This window comes from Pleurodeles waltl, chromosome 8 (genome assembly GCF_031143425.1).
Source record: "Pleurodeles waltl isolate 20211129_DDA chromosome 8, aPleWal1.hap1.20221129, whole genome shotgun sequence".
Taxonomy (NCBI): Eukaryota; Metazoa; Chordata; class Amphibia; order Caudata; family Salamandridae; genus Pleurodeles; species Pleurodeles waltl.
The window spans coordinates 742,709,573-742,726,911 of record NC_090447.1 but is presented as its reverse complement, the minus strand read 5'-3'; the positions used below and the strand labels follow the sequence as shown (position 1 = coordinate 742,726,911).

General features: G+C 42.0%; 1 protein-coding gene across 2 annotated transcripts in view; it reads left to right on the top strand.

The window, feature by feature from the left end:
* Positions 1-17,339, top strand: part of PIGA (phosphatidylinositol glycan anchor biosynthesis class A) — a 120,517-nt gene that overhangs the window by 32,585 nt on the left and 70,593 nt on the right. Inside the window, exons 3-4 of one of the 2 annotated variants that reach the window (XM_069204949.1) lie at positions 828-887; positions 15,269-15,401. In XM_069204949.1, the coding sequence (XP_069061050.1) occupies positions 828-887; positions 15,269-15,401 (193 nt within the window). The remainder of the gene's footprint in view (positions 1-827; positions 888-15,268; positions 15,402-17,339) is intronic. The other variant, XM_069204950.1, reaches the window with a different exon arrangement.

The window sequence follows — 17,339 nt, the reverse complement described above, 5'->3', positions numbered from 1 at the left end:
ATGTCATTGTGCTTCTGAAAACAGAACATATATGTGCACAATAAGGGCTCCTTATAACCTTAAAAATATCAAGCAATAATGGTAATAGGAGTATCTTAAAAGGCTGCTCTCTTACCTTTGAAGGTTAGCTCCAGCTGAAAATTATGTTTGAAAGATATATTGGACACTGAGGCATTGCCTGGGTAAAATAAAATAAATAAAGTGATGGATGAAACTATGAGGAGAAGTAAGCACTGCAGAGGTAAAAGGAACTATATGAGATCGGTTCTTAAAAGAACGAGGAAAGGTAACATGTTGCCCTGTGGAAGTCCTTCTTCTTTCTAACAGGATCATATCGCTGTTAGTCACTGGGAAAGTGTATAGATGTCTTTGCAGATGAGGGAGTTGCTACTATCCAGATATAAGAATAAGGAAGGAGCAGACCCCGAGATTAGATTGAAGTTAGATGGTAAAGGATAAATCAACACACAATTGCCTGGCATGCACATGTGAGGGCTTGAGGTTTCCTTGTCTTCTTCTTTTTTCATCTTCATCTGTGGGATTTCACAATGCACAGGTGTTTTGATTTGGTGCATCCTGGATTACAATTCACAATAATGATGCTCTGAGTGATGAGAAAACTTTCTGGGGCACTTTACAACTTGCACTGCAGGTGGTATGTGTCACCTTTTCTCACATGAATAAATTGAACATGAATTTGCCTGTTCTAGGAAGACTGTTTGCTGTGGTAGGAATACATTTGGCTCATACTATGTAAGATTTGCCTTTGGAAAGAAATGTATTGTTTATGAGGTGTGACCTCTGACTATTCACAATTTATTTCTTAGATATATCCCCTCCATTGGTCTTCCTGAGCCGATTCCAACAAAAGTCTGGTCCTGAAGAAGGTGGTTTTGGAATCCTTTTTATCCACTGAAACGTGCATCAACTATTTTAATGTGTTTTACCAGTTCGCAAAACTGCAACGGCTGTGAAGGAAAAAATCTATTCCAGTTGTTTATTGGTGTATGCATGTTGTGGCTAGGATTGGAAAGTGTGTGATAGTGTGTATGCATGAGTTCATGTCTGGGGGTTGAGAGAGTGTTGATGAATGAGGGTTACAGATTTACATTGTATTTTACAATGTCATGCTATACTGCAATATTTGATGTTTTTATGATAAGCCTAATATACAGCCAAGCCTATGAAACAATGACTTCTGTACTGCATATATGTTATTGATATGGAAAAATAAATAATAAAATACAAATACATTGGAAATGAGTAAGTACAATTTTTTTTTAGTACCTATAATTATCTTGATAGTCCTTGGTCAGACCATATTGAATGAGTATTGTAACTGAAGTACAAGTCATGCGGAATGTTTTACTTTTTTTAAAATGCTCTGAGTCATCCTGAGCAGAATGATGGAACAAGTCTACACTCATTTGTGAGGCCAGTAAGCTGGCTTCTGGAAAGATAGATCCTGCACAGACCAAATTGCAACACTGCGCATCATCATTGATCAGTCGATGGAACAGAGCTCCCCACCTCCTCTGTCAACTTCATAAACTATGAGAAGGCATTCAACAGTGTGGACAGAGAGACTCTTTAGAAACTCCTCCACCACCACGGTGTGCCAGATAAATTCGTAAGAATCATTAGTAACATTTATGAGGGAATGACCTGCAAGATAGTCTGTGGAGGATATTTCACGGAAGCCTTCGAAGTGAGGACCGGAGACCGCCAAGGTTACTTGCTCTAGCCTTTTCTTTTCCTGCTGGCCCTAGACTGGATCATGAAGGCATCCACAGCAAGAAGAAGAAATGGGATCCACTGGACACCTTGGAAGCAGCTCGGGGACCTGGACTTTGTAGACCACCTAGCCCTACTCTCCCACACCCATCGGCAGATGCAAGAGAAGACAGTGTCAGCCACATCAGCACAACTTAGCCTTCAGGATCTAGAGTTTTTTCCCTGTAGATGTTGAGGCTAACATGGCTACTGACAACTGCAGTCACTGTTGCAGACAATGTACTGGAAGCGGTTGAGGCCTTCACCTATCTGGGCAGTGTCCTAGACGAGCAGGGCGGCACTGATGCCAACTTCAAGGCAAGAATTGGCAAAGCAAGGGCTGACTTTATTCAGCTGAAGAAGATCTGGTACTCCAAGGACCTAATGCTTCAAATCAAGATCAGGCTTTTTTACACCAGCGCAAAATCAATCCTTCTGTGTGGAGCAGAAACTTGGAGGACAACCGTGACCACTACCAACAAAGTCCAGATGTTCATCATCACCTGTCAGAGGAAAATCCTCTAAATCCATTGACCAGACACCATCAGCAACAATGACCTATGGCAGCAGATTTTCGACCGTCTTGCTCTTGAAGAAATCATTGTAAGACGCTGGGGATAGATAGGTTACATCATCCGCAAGTCTGTATCAAACACCACCAGCCTATTCCCCCACCTGTAAACCTCATGGGAAAAGAAAAAAATAGGAAGGCCAAGAAACACCTGGCGTTGAAGAATCGAGGCTGACTGAAAAGAGGTAGTTTACACCTGTAGTCTGATTGAAAGAAAAGCCCAGCACAGATATGGCTGGAGAGTCCTGGTTGAAAGCCTATACCACAGTAGGGGTAGTAAGCGTAAGTAGGTAACAATTGCAAATGCTCATGCGCCAACAGACACGATTCACAGTTTTTTTAAAGCAAAAAACAGCTTTATTCTATCTGTCCCCACCACAAATGGACTGTTTCAGTGTTAGTCATTGGGGAAGATACATTCCTATTATTTTATTTTCAGTATCTCCCTCTTTCCCGTTTCAAAATGAGGGAATGTATGAACATTGCAAGGGGACATTTGTCTCTTCTGGGTGCTGTTTCAAATTTCCGTTCGTGATAGAGGGGCAATGGTTACTTAGGTATGTTTCAAATACAAATTCAGACAGGTAAAGCATACCTTAAATGCTGAACTTCGCTTTCATTTACTTGTGGCAGATTAGTCTTTTCTTAGCATAGTGCCATTAGTGCCATAGGTTGTGATGAACGGATAGTTTCATGGTAAATATGCCTTCTTGTTCAATAGGCCCATGTGTTTTTTATTTTTTTATTTTTTTTCCCATGTTGGTAACTGCTGCTATGTCACATTTGTTGTGATTAGGACAATGCTTTGAATATAACAAATCAAACCCAAGACTGCAAGGAAGCAACCAGAGGCTAAGAACAAATCAGTTGCAGTTTGTAGTTTAGTGGTTGGAAACCAGTCTGTCCACTTAAATGTAATACTCTTCTTCATGTTCAGAACAAAAATTTGATTTTGTAACCATGTGCCACGTATGCAGGGTGTGGTACACAATGGTTAAAATACCTGTCCCGTCAGAATGGCTAAGTATTTGAAAAATGTGGGCCTGGCGCATCTAATGACATACTTATGTTTATTTCTCATGCTGCAAAGTCAACCTATAGAAGCATTAGCACTGGTTGTGAGGAGAAGGTTAGGAAATGAGAACACATAGTGGAAAGACCTCAGTTCTCAGAGTTGCTCTCATTTTCAGCAGTTGATTCTCCAATTTCTGAATAGTCTCTGAAAACTTGTTCCAAGTCGTACCTCGGAGAGCTCGTTTGAGTGCCCTGTTTAAATTATTCGGCAATGCGGCTTGACTAATTACCTGTCTCTGCAGCATTCCATTTTACAGGGTGCAGTATTACTTCACCATTACTAGTTCCACCACTGAAAATGGGGGATAAATGCTGTCATTTACCCCCTCCCAAGATGTAGAATTCAGAATATGCAGCTTTTACCCCCACAAACCTATGCAGATTTTACTTGGAAAGATTTATGCATAGTAAAACATCTGTGTTGTAGTTTCACATAAATTGTAATCCCGATTCAAGTGCAAACTTTTTTTTTTTTTTTTTTTTTTTAAATGTGTTTAATTTTTTGAAAGCCAGAATTAATCAAGTCCAATACAAATTGTAACGAAAAGGAAAATCCCAGGAAATAGGCCAGGTCCCACATGCATTAAAATTTATATATAAATAGGCATAGTGGTCAAGGTAAGGAGGGGAAAGAGGGGTCAGTCTAACCACAAGGCCCAACAAAAAATGATAAATGTTACAAACCTTACCTCAAAATTCCAAATATGGTTGCACTCACACTTTCCATACTGAGCATTACGGAGTACCTTGGAATCACCAAGCCTCCCAATTAAATCTTGCCCATGTTCTCTCAAATTCTTTAATTGAGCTAATCCCCATGGCCTGGGCCAAGGCCTTTTCAAGGTAAAAGATTTACTGTATAGTCGCCCACCATTCTTTAGGGTTGAGGTTGGGGTGGAGGTGGGGGTGTCAGCAGCCACCCACCATCTAGCAATACATGGCCTGGCTGTAGTAATCAAAATAAAGCGCAAGTGCTCAAGCCCAGCATCAAAATCTGGCTTGTACGCTAACCTGGCTCCCCCAAGTGAGCAAAAACTCACATCCAATGGCAGTCTTGATCATACTGACTATCTCCTCCCAATACGCCCCAAGAGTTGGACATATGTAGAATATCAGCAGCACCTAGGCCACATTTAAGGCATTTTCCTTTATCCAAACTGCTATCCATCTCCCAGCTCACCAGTTTTTCAGGAGTGTGCTAAGTATACATATTGTTCTAAATTGATGCGGTTTAAGGTTCAGCAAGTGCACTGCACCCTCCAAAGTCTGCAGCGTGCTACCTACCTCTAATGGTAATATTTCACAGGAGAGAGCTCGACTCCATTTAGCTGCAAGCCGGGAAAGATAGTCTCTCCTCTGTTCACAAAAACCCTGTTACATAATGATTATCATAGACTTCTGACTAGATCTAACCAGCTTTAACATCACAGAGGAGTTTTCCTGAGCTGCCAGGCCCTACCCTTTGGAGAGAAAATAATCCCCCAACTGTAGGTATTTAAAACAAAAAAATGGTTATGGGGCAAGCTAAAATCAGCTTGCTGGTCTGCAAATGAGCAGAAGACACTGATATCAAACAGTTGTTGTATCGCGACCAGCCCTTGTCTTGCCCATTACTTATAGATAGAGCTGCAAAAAATGCAGGGAAATGCCGGATTATCCCATAGCGGTATACCCTAATGGATTCATTTAAAGGAGTTCCTGGAGGAGATCTCTTTCCAGATGGTTACTGTGTCCCTGACAGACTTAAACCGAACACACTTGTAGTAGTTAGGATCTGTAATCCGGTATAGGAAAAGCCGAAGGTCAGGGACTAGAGCCAAATATTAGCGAAAGGCAGATGGGTCAGGTTCAGCCATGATAAACAGACTACGTAGTCTCCCCACGAGAGCTGCCCAAATTCTGAGAGCTGCAGCCCACCCTGCCTATAGGAAAGCTTAAACTGTCAGATTACGCACCTTGCTCATTTATAATCCCAAATAAAACTACTAATTACCCCATCTAACTTCTTAAAAAGCAGGGTCAACACTCTAAGCGGTAGAGCCCTAAAAAGATAGAGAAATTTATGGAGAACATTCATTTTGATAATGTTATATTAGCCAATTCTGCTAATTGGCAATTTATTCCACGAGTGCAGCTTAGCACTGACATTTTGTAACAATGCCTCATAGTTTAGTTTAAAGATTTTGTTGATTTGAGCACTTAATTTAACCTGCAAATACATAGACATATTGACCAACCCTGGAGGTGGGGTACCCAGATTATGATTTAGAAGCAGTTGACATTTAGCTGCATTCAGTTTATACCTGGATACATAACCAAATTTACCAGCCTCCTTCACAATTGGTTCCATAATTACAGATGAACTGATGGTGAAGACTGCCTTGTCGTCTGAATAAGCACAGACTTTCAATTCACATCCACCAGAAATCAATGATTCTATATCAGTGTTCCTCTGTAACACCCACAAAAAGGGCTCAATAGAACACAAAAGAGAACACGAGGAGAGGAAAAGCAACTCTGTCTGGTACCCCTCTGTGTGTTTAAAAAAAAGTTGTAGTAATTCAAGCATAGGCTACCATAGCTGCCGGGAATTGATACAGAGAGAGCACCCATTTAAAAAATCGCTCACTTATCCTGACCTTCCTTGTTATAGCCCACAGACCGTCCCAGGCCACCTGATCAAAAGCTTTCTCAGCAGTTAAAAGAATCATTCCCAACTTAATACCTCTTTTCTCAGCAATATCAAAAGCAGCAATGGCTGTATTAATATGACTAGTGATGATGCAGCCAGGAACAAAACCATGTTATTTTATTGAGACTATATGGGTTACTAACGGAGCCAAGCGATTGGCGAGTATCTGAGCAAAAACCTTGGCATCCGCGTTGATAAGCGATATAGGATGATATGGGTCCAGCTGATCTTGTGATTTGCCCTTCTTAAGAAAAACCATGATCTTAGTCAGATTCCAGGAATCGGGGAGTTTACCAACCTCTTCAATACAACGTACGAAACCAAGCAGTGGGGGTGGCAAAATGCTTTAAAAAACTTTATGAAATTCCAGTGAAATAGTATTCCCCCCGACCAGCCTTTCCAGAGAGGAGCGCATTAAGGGTATCTTCCAGCTCACCAGTTGTAAAATCTACCTGCAGGGATACCGCCTGAGTGACATCCTATTTTGATACCCCCACTGTCCTCTAAGTTTTGCTTGCACGGAACTGTAGATTGACCTTATATAACCCTGTTGATCGAAAATTGCATAGCAATGGATTAAGTAAGGGAATGGGCAGACCCATCCATGCCAATAATACACTAAATCCGCTTACCCGTCCTTTTGTCAGAGACCTGATGGGCCAAAATACGTCCCCTTTTGCTCCCCGTACTCGTATTGCGACGCTTTGTGTTTAGTGTAACTGGCTGCCACTTTTTCCTCACGACTTTGGCTACACCGGAATTGAGCTTGATAAGCTGGGCATAGAGCGTCCGTTCTTCCTGATTACCCAACCTTATCGCGGTGGAATAGGCATTTCCAAAAGGTGTATTTTTTGATCTAGCTGATTGACTTTGTCCTGCTTTGTCTTATTCAGCTGGTAGATATATTTTGCTGTGATGCCTCTAATGTAAGCCTTCATTGCGTCACAAACTACTAAGAGAGGGGCGTTGTCCAGGTTTACTGTGAGAAACTCCTTAAGGGAGTTAGACACTACCTGACAGAAATCAGGGTCGACCAACAAGTACCCAGGGAATGAGAAGGGATGCAAATGCACCCTAAGGCTAGGCAGATTGAGAGTGATGGAGGTAGGATTGTGATCAGATGATACATTTCTACCGCCCCCAGAAGTCCCCTATCAATATACAACATATTGATCCTGGAATAAATAGTGTCTCTGCGGAGGGGAAAAAAAAGGTATACCTGGGCACTATAGGAACAGGCAAGACGTCTGCAAGCCCATATCTCTAAGCCAGGTCAAAAACCATATGCCGAGGAGCGAAGTGATTAGTAGAGTCTAAAGCATAATCCATGACACAATTGAAGTCTCCCATTAGAATTGTCTCCCAGGCCATTCTAATAATTCCATGCTGATAGTGTTACTTGTTGCTGGTTCATCTACATTAGGTCCTAAAGAGCGGCAATTACATATTTAACACCAAAAACTACAAGCTGGGCCAATGCCCATCTACCCCTAGCATCTGAAGCCATCCTCAAAAATTATAATCTAAATTCTTGGCTGCCAGAATAGCTATGCCTTTAAGGGACACAACTGTGATGTAGTAGTAATCACTGCATACCCCAAATGTTTAAGTATGTGGCGATCCTTATAGGCCAGATGTGTCTCAGTTAAAGAAATTATATGCGGGCAATACTTTTTAAGCTGTTTGTATACCAGTTACCGCTTATTTGATGAGTTCCGCCCAGATACGTTCCAGCACATTACTTTTAATCTAACCGTTGTATACTGACAAGGAATACCTGTGATTTACCCCGCCAAAGGAGGTGCATACCCTGCCGGCTATTTCTACAATATCAAACAAAGAAAAACGTGGCTGTGTGTAGAAGGTGCGCACTTCCAAAGGCTTTTTGTTGTTAGAATACAAAGTTCATGACAGCAAAGTCTCTTCTTGGAGAAAAGGAGTGCTCAAGTGGTTAAACACCCCGCCACAGGGTGTATAAAGCTGTTGCCCAAGAAGGGTCCCAGTCCATGTAAATGATGAGAAAACCGCGGCACATCACAGGATCATAGTGTGAAACATTTACTATTTAATAGTATTTCAGGAAAAACAGATATCCTGATTCAATAGAATACAAGTGGTAAGAAAACAGCCGACACGTGTTTCGTCATCCTTGACTTTTTCAAGGCTCATTCAAATTTGGAAGAGTTGAATAACTGGTGGGAGTTCCATGTTCCAAACAGGTTTGCAAATTCAATCAGTATGGCAGAATAGTAGAAGGAGTCACAAGACCATGGTAAGTCTGCAGCCGATCTGTGGGTTCTTTGGGCCGGGTGCCGTGTGGAACTCCCACCAACCTTATGAATGTATTCTATTGAATCAGGATATCTGTTTTTCCTGAAATACTATTAAATAGTAAATGTTTCACACTATGATCCTGTGATGTGCCATGGTTTTCTCATCACCTGCCGGCGATTTCCCCTGGTGCCATCAGCACTGATTATTCTGGCCATTTTCACCCTTTCCCTGTCTGCCATATGTGCTCCCCCTCTACTTTGGAAGTAAACCCAACCCCCATTACCCCCCCACCCCCCACCCCTCCACACACACACACACACACACACACACACACACACTCCCCTCTGCCCTGTATGTAGCAAGGAGAATCATCCACACCTCTGGCTGTTGATGGTTGTACAACCAGAGTAACCAGCCACCCCATACCTCTCCAGCGCCCTCAACCCCACCGTGCTACCTTAAAGAATGCACCAAAAAATCAATTATTATAAATGCGGAGGGCTCCCGCTTACCCTCCTGGGCATAGGCCCAGGTGCAATCCCACCACTTTAACAATACATATTTTATAGGTTAGCTGAAGAAGAGAGAAAGAACCCCAACCCCAAATCACCAAAGCTAACCCCAACTGTAAGGTTAATTACTGCGTTACGGCCAAACCTAAGATCGCCTATGAGGCGTAGCAGCTTCTGGGTTCCTGAGCACCAGCATAGCCACCTGTTCAGAGTAGCACATCTGAATATGCCCATTGTGGATAATTTTGAGTTGTGCTGGCTCCTACAGAAAAAGCTGTGCTCCCATAGCTTAAGGTGGGTCTATCATTTGGTGCAGTCTCCACTGTTTGTCCATGGTTTTCCTACAAAGATCTGACAGAGCAAAGATCCGCAGACTATCAACAGCGACTGGTGCACTGGGGCGAGCTTTCAGTGAAATCTGCTGCCTCAACAGAAAGTTCCAATTGAAGACCAGAAAAGGATAATGATAACCCAGACATGATTGGGAGGATAGTTTGCTTCTGTCTCGGCTAAGAGGCAGCTGATGCGCCTGTTGAACCTGCAAGTCCATATCCCAATCTGCTATACTCGGGAATGCTTTTCCAAAAAGTTGGACTACATATTGACAGGGGTCATCCCCCTCGACCTTCTCCAGACTCCCAAACACCTGCAAATTATTCCTTCTCTGGCATTTTTCCAGAGCTTCAATCTTAGACTGTATGAGGCCCAAATGCTTTGTTGTGTTGTGTGCATATTGAGTGGCGGCTGTTCCAACCTTCTCTGCGTCCGACACCCTCAGTTGCAGTTCAACGATACCTGTATATAGATCATGAACTTTACGATTTACCTCGATGAGAGGCTGCTGGATGGCTGCGTTATTAGCCCTAAACTTGTAGGTAATGTTGTTGAGCTTCTGTCAGTTGAATTTGAATCAGCTGCAAAATTGACAGTAAAGTAGGCTCCTGTGAGTCCCTTGGAATCGGACCCTCTTTCCCCCCAACCCCCCAAGAGGTAGGAGAGCAGGGAGAATGAGTCAGACGTAAAGACTGTACCTTGCCATTCGATGGAGGAGTATGATCTACAAGTAGCAGGGTGTGTGAAGATACCTCTGTGGTGCGTTGCCCGCCCCTAATCTCCATATGAGTCCCCCCAGGATAAGCCCCAGAATTAGCCAAGGGAGGGAGAGGGCCATCTAATTTCATTTTTATTTTAGCTTTGCCCATGGATGTAGCCCAGTTCTGCAGCGAGCTCACCTTAGCATTGCTGTTGACAGATGTTTTCTTAGCCCTGAGGGCCTGTAGGGTGGTGCTCTTGTCCAGCTTACACCCCTTCGGATCACCCCGATGAGTTCTTAGGATAGCACCGCCAGTGCTCTGGTGCTCTGTCAAACCTTGAGTTCTTCCAGTTCTCTCAGCATTTCCAGGGGATGACACATATCTGGCTGCAGCGCTCTGGGATATTACCTTGTAGTTGTTCTACCAAATCTTTGGCGCTAACCGACCCAAGAGCAAGGTTTACCCCTCACTGGGCCTGGTCTGCTATCAGGAGTCCCCTACCCACCCCAGACAATCTCCAGTGTTTTGTGTATCTGTAGTTCCCTAAGTCGTTTGTTTTTGTTTTTAATGTGCATTTTTGATTTGTGGCCATTTAGAAAGCTGGGGAACTGTTTATTTTGCTGACTGCATGTCTTCTGGCTGCAGGGCCCAATAAAGTTACCTTTCAACTTAATGCTGTGCTGGTCTTTGGAATTTCTACATAATGGCAACATTTTTCATTCTGGCCCCCATCTACTTCCCTTCAACGTTTTCCTTCCTGCGCACCAAGGCTCTGGAGATGTTTCTGTTTTCAGTCTGCGTGATCATTGCCCCAAGCCGAGAGACCGCAGTCCAAGGAATCCTCCTTTATCAACCGCTTTGGCCTCCTCATCCAGGTCAGTGGTGATTTGGGAGATCTGGTTGGTGCTAACTTAGAGCCCATCAATTGCTCACCGTTGGTTGGCTTTCCTGTCACTCTAATTTGCTTGTTTCCTGCTAATGGCTTGCCCTATCCATCTTGTCTAACCTTCCCCAGGAGCATTGGTAAGTGATTTGTGTCCTTACTGCTTGCTCTTAGGGACCTACTGTATTTGTTTTGTCTAAAGCACCCCACAAGAATACATGTGTGTTCATGCTGTCTCCCTGCTGTGCTTCTGTTCCTCCTCCCCTCGACATTCTGTTTTGCTTTTTCTCTGCATTTTACTTCTCCCCTTCCCATTCCACATTGCTTTCTCATCTGTTGCTTCTTTTCTACACCTTCCATGTTTCTTTACCCCATCTGCACCCTCCTACTCTGGCGCCCTTTTGCTTTTTCTCCTATATCGTGATTGTTTCATCTCTGACCCAAGACCATGGTATACAACTAGACCCATGTATTGCATTGGGAATTTTCAGAACAAAGCTACACCAAAACATAGGATCGAATCTACAAACATCATTGGTATCTTATCAGGCCCAGACGATTTCTTCCGTTTCAGGGCATTTATGCCTTGTTCAACTTCAAATAAGATAAATGTTCATACTCTGGAAAGAAAATCCACTAAACTAAGCATACTCAATTTACTGCCCGCAAGCATCTAGTGTATGGGTTGCCTGTTCATGGTGTCCTATGATAAACAGTAGCACTTGCTGCTGTTTACTAGGGAGCTGCAGGCAGGATGTTGTGAAACCAGCCTGTAAACCCTCAGGTGTACCTCGCACCGAGAACAACAGCTGTACAGCGGTTGCCTGTGAGAAGAAGGCCTTCATTTAATAATGAATGTGATTAAAACACCGCTGCACCTCAGGTTTCCTTCACAGCACTGCCTTAAGAACCTCTGTTCCTTCAGAATGCATGTGTTGGATTGAATAGTTCCACACAGTTATAACCTTATCATGATGTAGCACATAGAAATTTAGATAAAATATTAACAGTGATGTTTTTTACCCACTTTGTGGTAAATGGTTTACTGACTACAGCAGAAAGGAAGGTTGACTGTGGGTTTTTGGAATTCAGTATTTTGACCCATTGGCCACCACATTTGCCAGCAGTGAGCATTCAACTCAGACATTCTGCCATGTTAAAACCCGTATCTTCTATTTCGTTTATTACCAACTACTTGAGTCGTCATTCCACCACCATGGGGGGAGTGGACCGTATGGTAAGTCTCAGGGGGTGGGGGGTAAATTTCATGAGGTGAGTAGGAACCTAACGTGGAGGAGGAGGCAAAGAACAAAAAGAACTAAAATATCCTCTGTGACTCATAGCTCCAAATGCATTTTTTCTCTGTCCGCCAATCCACTACAGCATAATTGTGGTCCTCAGCCACACTCTGTAGCGTACTGTTGGTCCGCGACAAAATATTTGTGCACTAAGCCCTGGGGAAAAATCTGTCTACTTGGCTCTCTTTTCTACATCAGCAAGTTTGCACACAGTGAACTTCTACAAAAGCAAGTGCAAGAGTCCTTACTGGGTGAGAAAAGGAAGGAACCTCTACTTGTTTTAAATGGGTTTAGTGGAATAAGTTTCTCCAGAGCAAAACATATTTCCTCTATTCAGATAAAAAAGTTTAGTTGGAAAAGTATATGTTTATACTACAGGTCCTGTTTTGGATTTTCTACCAGTTGGAAACTCTGCATGGTGCATTGTGATCAGCTAGAATGCTCATGGAAATATACGCTTCCTTATATTTCCTTGAGACTTTTGTAACTTCCATGAAATTTTCAAATCTTCCTCATACATGGGAGGAAATCTACCTTGAGTGGCTTTCCAAGTTTTAAAACTGTTTCAGAATCCACATTTCCTATTTTATGTGATCCGCCTTGCAGGGAAAAGTTTGGGTCCGGAAACTTGCAAAATATCACTTATACATTTGCTGTCTACTACTTTTTAAAAATGGAAAAGAATTAGAATATAATTAAATAATAGATTACAATTAAAATATTGTTTCAGATCACCTTAGTTTCAAAATTGTAGGAATGATTATTTACGGATTTGTACAAGGCTTTTTGAAGTCTTAACTTTACATACTGCCTTATCAGTCGAAATTTAGTAATGCACCTTTTAACATTTAATTTTATCCTGATCACAACTGATTTTGTCGATTTTTAGATCTCAGCTAGACCGCGTATGCACTGTCTTGAAGAGGCTGCTGTATATACTTTGTGGGCTGCAGCCCCTGCGCATAGGCTTCTCATTTGCTGGCTTAGTCATTGCTCTCATATTTCTTCTCCCCATTTGTCATTGGCATGCTTGTGTCATGCCTTTTCCTATGTTTAGCCCTCCATGACAGCATGGACCAATTACTGCTACCCATCCACTACTCCCATTTTAGGAAGTGTTTTAGGAGCTACTTTTTTCTTTCTCTAAGAGCACCTTACATGAGCGCTCATGTTTTCATTCATTCTGAGCTCTGTTTCTGTACAGGCTTGTAAATCTTGTTCTTATCTCATCATATTTGCTGTGCATTCAAAGACCGAGGTCAAATGTCAGATGCTGTTTTTACGACTTCCTCTGTACTCTTCTTTTTCAAACTTCAAAGTGTCTGTCGATCCTATTTCTTCTCATTTGCTCCCATAAAAATTTGCTACTCACTGTGTTTTGTCCGTCCCTGTCTCTCCTGTCCTTTTTCACTGTTGCATATGATTCCCTCCTTTCCCCTCACCCGCCTCCAGCATACAGGGTGTCTTTTCTCTAGTGCCACAATCCCATTACTGTCCTTTACAAATCAAGGGTGACTGTTCACTTTTCTTTTTCTGACTTCAAAGTGAGAGGATGCTTGTTGTTTTCTTAACGACTCTTCGCCAGTCCTCTCATTGTGTCTGCCCCAAGTACCTCATATCTGCTCCCACATACATTTGCTCTGCACCGTGTTCCACCTCTGTCTCTCTAGTCCCTTTTTAATGTTATATGCAATTCCCCTCATGCCGTCCACATACAGGGTGCCTTTTCTCTAGCGCCTCAGTGCTCTTGCTGCTCTTTACAATTCACTATATAAAACGTGTGTGGTAACTGGCGAGGTTGTATATACGGTTAAAAGTACATGGTGTATCGGACACAAAGGGAAGAGAAGCTCTGTTTACATACAGAATTCATAAGTTTATGAAAAGATAATTATGAAAGTAATGCTTAGATCGTGCATACAACTGAGAATGTTTCGAGTTTTTTTTTCTGCATGATTAGATTCATTCTCCGGTTGTTTTCCTAAACAATTTAAAACAGCTGACATCCTAAACTTAAATTACTTCTCAAGACCTGTAAAACTCTCCAAAAACGTTGTGGGTGTCTGCCAAAGGTTGGCAAAGGAATTTGAACGCAGAGAGAAATGCTTTTATGAGGAAATACCATAGCTATTAGAGATGTAATGTGCTAAGCCTCGAAAATCAGAATTGGTTGGAATACATCCATGTTAATTGGTGCCTGAAGCAAAGACTGTTGATAAATTACATTATTGTATTCACTAGAAACAGACGACTGACACTTGAGTGCTGATTGCAGCTCCCTTGCATTTAGGACACTGTCATCACAACTACCCTTTTTTTCCTTTCCTCCTATCGGGTTCCCTGGGAAGGAATAGTGGATGTACTCTTTACACACTAGGTGGGGGAGATGCAATTTTTCATAAATAGCACAAGCATGCTGTCCTTTCACAAAATTTACATCACAGTTCTGACAGGAAACACAAACCGCGCCAGTGTCCTACACTGCAATGTCCATGCGTTAAAGAATTAACAAAAGAAAGGATGACACTGATGCAAAGAAACCGTTATATCCCTTACAGAAAAAGCATATGTACACACACACACACACTCTCACTCACTCTCACTCACTCACTCACTCTTACACTCGAAGTCCAGCCCCTCCTGTGGCGCACATAGATCTGTGCCCTCCTCTGCTTATTGCTGCAGTGCCCCAAATATAATATATTTTTACAAACTCTGGCATACTTATTAAGTCCAGGCAGGTTTTACATGTGAGAAAGTCACTTCTGTACCCATACCAAAAACTTACTTACACTCTTAAATTGTATGCTTTTGGCTAAAAGACATTAACATTGACAAAACCAATAGCTCTCACATAAAGACTTGCATGTAATTACTTTACAAGCCTGTGGTTTGTTTTCAAACTTCGAGTTCAACACTGCCTTTATCAAATCTAAGTTGATAAAAGACAACATTGCTTGGAAAAAATGTGTAATCTGCATTGATTTTTACCACGCCCATGTTAATGTTTGACGTAGTGTGTGTGTGCTGATCCTATTTGATGTGTACACAGTAACAGTACTGTTTACTCCATATTATATTAGTTGTAAATCTTTCAGCCAAGGTTCTGAAACGGGTGTTTTAAGTAACTCTTTCCCTTTTTCCTTTGTCCTGTCAGGAATAGATTTACTCAGTGGCATAATTCCAGTGTTATGTTACAAGTATCCAGATTTGAATTTCCTAATAGGAGGAGAAGGGCCAAAGCGAATTGTTTTGGAGGAGGTGAGAGAAAGATATCAACTCCATGACAGGTAGGTGACTCATTTTGTGGTTTAAAAATTAGTTTATTTGAATTTCTGAACAAATACAGCATAGTTTATTTGCAGAGGCTGATAACTGAATGCTGAGACGATTAGGTTTGTTGCATGTGCTATCTACTTAGATAGTACTTTATTTTATGACCATGTTTATTAGAAAGAGAAATTTGAACAGCCAAGTTTGGAAACACCCACGTTCATCTTGTAATGTTTTGTTGAAGTTGGCAGCATTGTTTTAATCCTCCAAATTAGGAGAGAAAATATGAAGAAAATCGAGATGTAATAAAAAAATATTTAAAACAAGAAAATAAATATGATGATTATTGTTCACTTGTAGTGTGTTTTTTTTAAAATAAATTGCTCACACTTCATACTTCCTCGAACATACAAGGTTTCTGTATTTCAAAGTGTACATAACACAAGTTAAAGCACTCTACCTACATCAAGGCAGTACACATTTCACACATTGGTTTAAGCTGAATGCTCAACAACATTACACTTACACCTAAATGCTTTGCATATACATTGGTATAATATAGAAAGTGCCATAGCAGCGAGTCTCAAGAAATCTTAGTCGTATAGTAACTAGTTATTTGAGACACCACTAACCTGTTTAAGCACCTTCAATCTGTGCAGGAAAAAATGCACAATAAATGGTTCCAGTATTGTTTCTTGGATTATTTGTTAGCTGACAGTTTGCCCATATTTGCTATTGGATTCCTCTTTTATTCACAATGTTACTCAGCTGAAGTTCCAAGTCTCAAAACACCTGGGAAGATCTGAGCCCTTGACCTTCCTACTGCAATAACCCTGAACCTACTTACTTTTCTTAAGAACAATGTGCCCATCATCTCACATCTCTCTGTCATTTTTATGGTAAGAGACTCTCTCCCACTGCATACAAAAAAAAAAAAAAGAAACATACTGGTTGAGCTACTGACCTGAGAGACTTGGAGTGGCCGATAATGCCAGAAAGATGTAATGGTGATCCAGAATTGACAGGTTGGCTTGAAGGGTGGGGCAGTAGTTTCTGTTGTTCAAGATACAGGTGTTTCTGGTCAGGGTAATGCCCCTTTGTCTGTCCCTGAGTGTTTCTTCAAAACTACTGCCAGCCAGGTGCTGAGAATTTGCACTTCATTGTGCCCTTGTTGTGGATATTTCTGCTTGTGCGAACCCCATTATACCTCCTGTGAGATGCAGCACCTTGCACAAAGGCTCTATTTGTGGAGTATTCTGAAAATTGCATTTGAAAGATAATCACTCCAAGTTGTTTCTGAAACCTTAGTCTGGCCACATCCACTGTTTGGAAAATCCGTTTAAAAGTGGGATCCAAACCACCCCATTTTTTTCCAGTTCCAAGTTCTTGACCAAGGAAGGCAGTGTTCTTCATATTACTCAAAAAGCTGTGGTGTGATCAGGGACATGACAACCAGTTTCCAAGAGGTGAGGGGACATCTGCATTCATTTGCAGAACTTGCTGGAAAAGGTGACTGTCTGCCTAAAGTAAAAAGGCCTTCCTGCTTAGAGAGGGAATGAGAAGTACTGTCCAAGAGGAGAGGCCAGGTCATGTTTTCATAGTGAGGAACAACCAGAATTTGCTGACAGCCCTTGGGAGCAAAGTAGAAGTCTACCCCCCACCCTTCCTGGCGTGAAGGGTCTCCTGAACTCTCATTATGGCCCCCAGTGTACTACCAAGATGTAAACCTGTGTTGTTTGTCACCTCTGCAATGTCCAAAGGCCTGGCACTGTTGTTGCCTGACATCAAACAAATACAGTTCAGGAGTTGCCATCACAGTTAAACCAAAAGCCTGATCTCGTCCTAGAGGGCACAGCTGCTGGAAGCAAGTACTTTCAGACCCTGGTCTGGAGGTCGTATCTCAATGACAGGCACCCACTGAGCAGGTCTACAATGCTGTCCACCCACCACAACTG